Here is a 6,000-nt window from a genome sequence, read left to right on the forward strand (position 1 = left end):
GACCTTGACAGTCTTAAAGGAGTTAGTCAATAGGGCCTGCTAATAGTAACAGCTGCTGCCTCCAGGGTAGCATGGGACATCTGGAATGATCTTCAGCAGGGACTTTTGGCTTTGCCCCTTTTCTCTTGGCTGCAAGAGCTGAGATGGGCCCAGCCAGGCCCTGGCAGTGGCAGATGTGGCTCATGTACAGCCAAGGCTTCCTGTGGGCTGGCCTGTAGGCAGTCTTGCTCCATGACCAGCATGTCTTGTGCCCTAAGGAAAGCTGTGGCCCCTGAATAAGACCTTTGTGGTACTGTGTCCTTACAGATGCAGCCGTCTACCTCACGCCACATTCACAGTCCTGAGCCCCAGTCTTTGGAGCCAGTGCCCAAGAAACAACTCATTGAGCCAATGAACAGGTCCTTCCCAGACGTCCGGGAGGCCAAGCGTTTCTGTGGACCATATTCATCCCAGTCCTTCCAGTTCCCTGAGGAGCTTGAGGAGCCCTGTGACGCCTCTTCCCAGGTATGGAAAGCCTGTTTCATCTGTGTAGCTGAAAGGGGATTTCATTTTCATGAAAATGTGGGCTCAGCTGTTTCTCCTTGAGGAGCCAGTGGCTACCCAGTTGGCTGCAATTCGTTTGCCTGAGATAAAAAAATATCCTGGCCAACCAGACCTGGACACACACGCACATGTGCGTGTACATATGTGCTGCACCGCAGCTTCTCACAGCTGGGAGCACGACTGCAGCTCGTGCCCGAACAAGCAGACAGTCACCCAGAGAGGTGGCACTGCTATTGTCTTCCACCTTGGGAGAGTGGAGCGTTCGTGTTCCATTTCTGAGAGGCTCTGTTATCTCTTTTCTTTTGACACAGCAGCCCGCTCAGGAGCTGGTGCAATGCCCGCCACAGCAAGAGGGGCTGCAGGAGCAGTCACAGCAGCATAATGTTACTGTGGAGTACCCTGTGCTGCAAATACTCCTGCCAAGCCAGCCTGGCCTCTCCTTGCCCCTCAGTGATAACACCCATATGTTTATGCCGACCCAGCCCACCACGGCTCCTGTCCAATTAGTAGCTGAGCAGCAGCTCTCTGGCGACGATCATGGTGCAAGCCTTGGGGGCCAGGAAGACAGGAGTCATAGGTAAGAAGTGCACAGGACGGTAATAAGGGCTGAGGTCACTGCTTTCCCCTCGTGGCTGGACACCATACCTGAAACCGTGGGTGACTTGCCCACGGGCACCAAAAGTCCCCTCATCCCAAGCAACATGCTCCCACTCATCCTGCTCTGTGGCCGCTGAACCCCGCCTCCGCAGGCATGGTGCATAGCCGAGCATGCCTTGATGGAACAGAGGCACCTCCGTGAAAATAAGCAGACCGGGTCAGGAAGTCTCCAAGCTAGGGAATTAGCATGCCACTCTTGAAGTCACTTGACTTCACCCACCCAAGCCCAGTCTCACAGCACAGGGTGTCTATGGTAAAGTCTTGAGTGTCCCAGGTGAATGACTCCTGGCTCCTAGCTTCCTTCTTCCACTTCCCTGGGATCCAGTGGTCACAGTAGACCAGGTGAAGGGGTCTCCAGGGCACTGACGATCTCTATGGGGGAAGCGGGTGTGAAAGAGTTGCTAGATTGCCATCGGATGCCTAAAGAGCCAAGAACACAGAAGGACCAAGTCCTGGGAGGCAGTATGAGCACACGAACACATTTTCTGCTCAGGGATAAAATTTTTGGTCCCAAATGCCAGAAAAAGAAGGTTCTGCTCAGCAATGAAGGGTTGTGTAGCACATTCTTGGCACCCAATAACTATTTTTGAATGAATGCCAGTTCTCTGAGCGGGTCTCCCAGAGCTCTCTGGATTTTCTTCCGGGCGTTCCTTTAGGATCAGTGTCCCTGACATGTGGGGTGGCTTAGTGCCATGTTTCCCACTGGCCTGATCATCCGAATCAACCTGAAGAGGTTGTTGACAGTACAGATTCAGAGTTTGGGATGACGCTCAGAAATCTCTGTTTATCACACGACCCCCAGGTTTAGGGTGATAGAGGGAGCCCTGGACTTAGAGAAGGAAAACAGACCTTGCAAGCTCCTCTCGGCTGTGAGCTCCTTCAGCGACCAAGGGCAAGTTCCTGAATTTGGGGTAGGTGAAGCGACACAAGGCCACAGAGGTTACCATCATGGAAGAACCAGGACTGTCCAAGTAATAGAAATAAAACCACTTGATATAAATGACTAATTTTTCTTAATGTTTACATTCGCTTTACTTTGAGACTTATTCGGGCCAAAGTGAGAGTCCAAGCAAATGAATCCTGATTTAGCCACTCAAACCAAATGTTCCTTGAGCACCCAGTAATGAGCAAGACAGTGTCTCCTGGGCCATCGTTTCTAGACCCGTGTCACTGTAACGTGTTTCTTCTCTTACAGTTTTCTTCCTGAGGTCCAGCAGGGGCCCTGCCTGGGTCCAGTGGTCCTGGAACAAACCCCAAGCTCTGAGATGATTTCTTCTACCATCATCCCTCAGTATCAGACAAATTCTGACTCAAACATAGTCACGCTGCAGGTCCCAGAGGATTACATCCAACTTTGGCAACAGCCGGAAGACCCAGAGCGTCACCTTTACCTCCAAGTTAATACTTGGCTTCCCAGTGAGCAGGCCTCCCTGCAGGACCAAGTTACCTGGGTCCAGGTATACACCCCCTTCTCCTCTGCCCCCTGGCCCAGGTCAGGAAGTTCTGCACCGAGGCTGGACCCTTCCCCATATGTTCCGTGTGTGAAATCCACACTTCAAAGCTCAAAGAAATCTGAGGGTGGGTACCCACATGGGGTAGCAGTCATGGCTGAGCAAAAAGATTCTCTAGGCTTCCATGAAAAAGTGAGCTGTCCTCGGTGATATTAAAGGCGATCTGATTTGGAAACCTCTCACAAATATGTTTCCTGGGCAAAATGAGTCCTGCCATATGCTGAGCTCAATGCCCCAGCCCAGACCGCTTTCTGAACCTCTGGATCTTTAGTTGTGCTACAGAATCCAAGGCCTGGTGTGGCATGTTTCCTTGTACTGATGATAAACCAGGAGCCCTTCCACTGAATGAATGTGCAAGGTATCCATCCATGGGGTGCCCCGTATTTGGCAGGGCAGACCCCACCTTGGGGGACCATCTGTCTTGGCTGTGTTGCTAGGGCAGTGGCGGGAGCTGGTCCAGATGGCAGTCACATAGCAGGTTTTACTTCCCAGGTACACTCCCAGCAGGCCCCTTGGGGACCACAAACTCTCAATCTGACTAACAGCATTTACAAAGGGTGTTTGGATTCTTAAAAAAAAAAAGCAAAAACTAACAACAAGAAAAAAACCCAGTAAACTAAGGCAGAATGAAGGGGATTGGATATTTTAAATGGCTATGATTAACTTCACATAGACCCCTTGACCAGCTGGGCCACCAGCCCTCCAGAAAGTTGGCCCATTAGAGGGACTGCCCACACGAAGACATCAGATGGTCAGTGGATCCTGTGGTTCAGTTACCAAGCCAGGCTCTGGTGAGAGCCTTCCTCATGCCTGCTCTCAAGGCACTTACCCTCTGGATGGGCCCTGAGAGGCAGAGCGAGCTGAGCAGATGTCCCGGGGAAGTGGGGAAGGGAGGACTCCGCAAGGTTGCACAGATGGGAGAATGCAGTGGAGCAGCCAAAGGTAGGACTGTGTCGGAGGCTCCCTGTCCACGAGGCTTCAGGGGCTCCCCACACCCTGCTCTGGTTCGTCTTCTCCACGCTCTGGACCCTCCCTCTCGCTGGGTCCCCAGACACCTTTGGCTTTCTGCCCATAGTGCAGCCCTGCTCCTTCTGTCTCCTCTACCTTCTCCTCCACCCTCTTGAGTTCCACTTGTTGAAATCTTATATCACCTTCAGAACCCAGCCCAAGGGGTCCCTCTTTCTCCAGCAGAAAAGATTCACACAGCCCACTCCTTGGAACACCATCTGTGTGTCTGTCCCGCCTCCCCTGTCCACAGCCCAGAGTGGGTTGTTACCTCTCCCTGTCTCATTGCTCCAGTGAGCCTGGTAGCTGCCAGTCAGGCTCAGTGTGGAAGTCGCCTAGCCTGAGCAGAATGGTGAGGGCCAAAGGTAGGGGCAGGGAGAGACCTTCTGAGTCCTCGGCTGGCCATGGCTGGTAGGGAACTAGACCAGGAGGGCCAGACACGGGGCCCAGTAGCCTTAGGCATTCAGACAAGTTTGGGAGAGCCCAGGACTGCTTCTGCTGGTCTTTAAGGCAAGATGCCATTGGGAGAGAGAAACAGGGGCGATCCCATTTCCTCAGCTCCAACTTCTACCAGCACTTTGCAGGCTTGTGTTCCAAAGACTTGCTTCTCACTGGCTTGCTGACTCGGACTAAAGGGATTCTCCCACCGCTGCAAAATGGCCCCAGGAACTCTAGCAAAGGACTCCACTTTGTCCCCCTTTTTCCCAGCAGGCACCAGCCCCTGAGGCAGAAGTCCAGGGCTCTTCAGGTCTACAGCCTTCCCAAGACCACGTGAAACATGAGCCAGACCAAATCGGCTACTTCATGCCTTCAGTGCAGCCCGACTTGCACGAGTAGCAGCATCACCTGTATTTTCCTCTCTAGCCTCGAGAGAAGAGGGGGAGACAAGCTGATGAGGCCTGCATGACCAGGGGACCTCCAAGGCTCACAGAGTCCCCTGGAGTAAGGGGTAGGGGGTGGGGTGGATCGTTCATTTTCTTTCCTGTTAAGTTCTTTTTGTAGTTGTTAGTTGAGCACAACCTGTTTCTTTGAAGTCGTGCTGCAGAGGCAGCCTGTGATCCCTAGCGTGTGCTGCCCAGCCTCGCAGACACCCATTCTACCATGGGCAGGCAGGCTGCAGAGTCTACTCAGGGTAGAGTAGCCTTTTTCTGACAAGAAGTATTTTCCAGTATGGTTTGCAATCTAGTAGAAGCTGTTCCATATCAGGCTGTGAAAATTCCAAGGCCTTGGCCTTGACAATCAAGGCCGGCACCTCCTCCACAGTCAAGCTGGGGAAACGCATGGGGAACAGCAACCCAACTGTGGGAAGCTGAAACCAGGTCAAAAGTTTTGTGCTAAAGTAATCACAGCTTTGCTGTTTAATAAAAATTGTGTTTTACTACAACTCTCTGTGAACTTATAACTGACTTTTGGAACCTAGAAATGGTACCTGCCTTCCCGAGTGGCTGTGTGCCCAAGTCTTCTGGGTAGCTGAGGCCCAACACAGTTGGCCTGGGGGCTACCCACTCTGTGTTGACTGTGCCAATGCCTAATACAGCCCGTGAGAGGTGAGCCTTGTTGCTCAAGGGCACAGTGCCCATTTGCTTTGCGTGCAGGTTCCTTCTCTTCTTTTGGGCAGGAGTACTTCCTGGAGGAAGAGTGATTTGCTCTCAGTCAAGCACCAAGGAGAGCATCTTCCCAGCTGTCTGCACAGAGGCGGGGAAGCCGGGGTAGGGGGGGGCTTGGATAACCTAACCTGAAGTCATCATGTGCCTTGAATGTCAGTCTTAAAAGTAATGAGCCATTGCAGGAAGAAGGCAAAGAAGCCCCAGTCCCCGGTGGCAAGTTACAATAAAGGGGACAGTGAGGCCACATACCCACAGGAGAAGCTTGACACTCCCCAGGTAGCCTGATCTCTACCAGGGTGCTATGGACTGAATGGGGTCCCCCTCAATTCATATGTTAAAGCTCTACCGCCGATAGGACGGTATTTGGAGGTGGGGCCTTTGGGAGGTGATTAGCTTTAGATGAGGTCGTGGGGGTGGTGCCCTTATAGTGGAATTAGTACCCTTAGAAGAAGAGACACAGAGAGCTTGCTCCCTCTCTCACCTTGTATGCGCAAAGAGGCAGTCATATCAGCTCACAGCAAGATGGTGGCTACCTACAAGCCAATAGAAGAGGTCTCAGAATAAAACCTACCTTGCTATCACCTTGATCTTGGTCACCCTGACAGCCTCTAGAACTGTGAGAAATAAAAATCTGTTGTTGAAGCCACCCCCACCCCCCAGCTGTAGTATTTTGTTAT

The 6,000-nt window shown here is 52.2% G+C and overlaps 1 protein-coding gene across 1 annotated transcript in view; it reads left to right on the forward strand.

Annotated features, from left to right (window-relative positions):
- Positions 1–4,576, forward strand: part of PASD1 (PAS domain containing repressor 1) — a 48,423-nt gene extending 43,847 nt beyond the window's left edge. The window contains exons 9-12 of the mRNA XM_059910495.1: positions 307–504; positions 855–1,120; positions 2,396–2,657; positions 4,425–4,576. Of these exons, the coding sequence (XP_059766478.1) occupies positions 307–504; positions 855–1,120; positions 2,396–2,657; positions 4,425–4,553 (855 nt within the window). The 3' untranslated portion in view covers positions 4,554–4,576. The remainder of the gene's footprint in view (positions 1–306; positions 505–854; positions 1,121–2,395; positions 2,658–4,424) is intronic.
- The last annotated feature ends 1,424 nt before the right edge of the window (positions 4,577–6,000 follow it).

Source organism: Balaenoptera ricei, chromosome X (genome assembly GCF_028023285.1).
Source record: "Balaenoptera ricei isolate mBalRic1 chromosome X, mBalRic1.hap2, whole genome shotgun sequence".
Classification (NCBI taxonomy): Eukaryota; Metazoa; Chordata; class Mammalia; order Artiodactyla; family Balaenopteridae; genus Balaenoptera; species Balaenoptera ricei.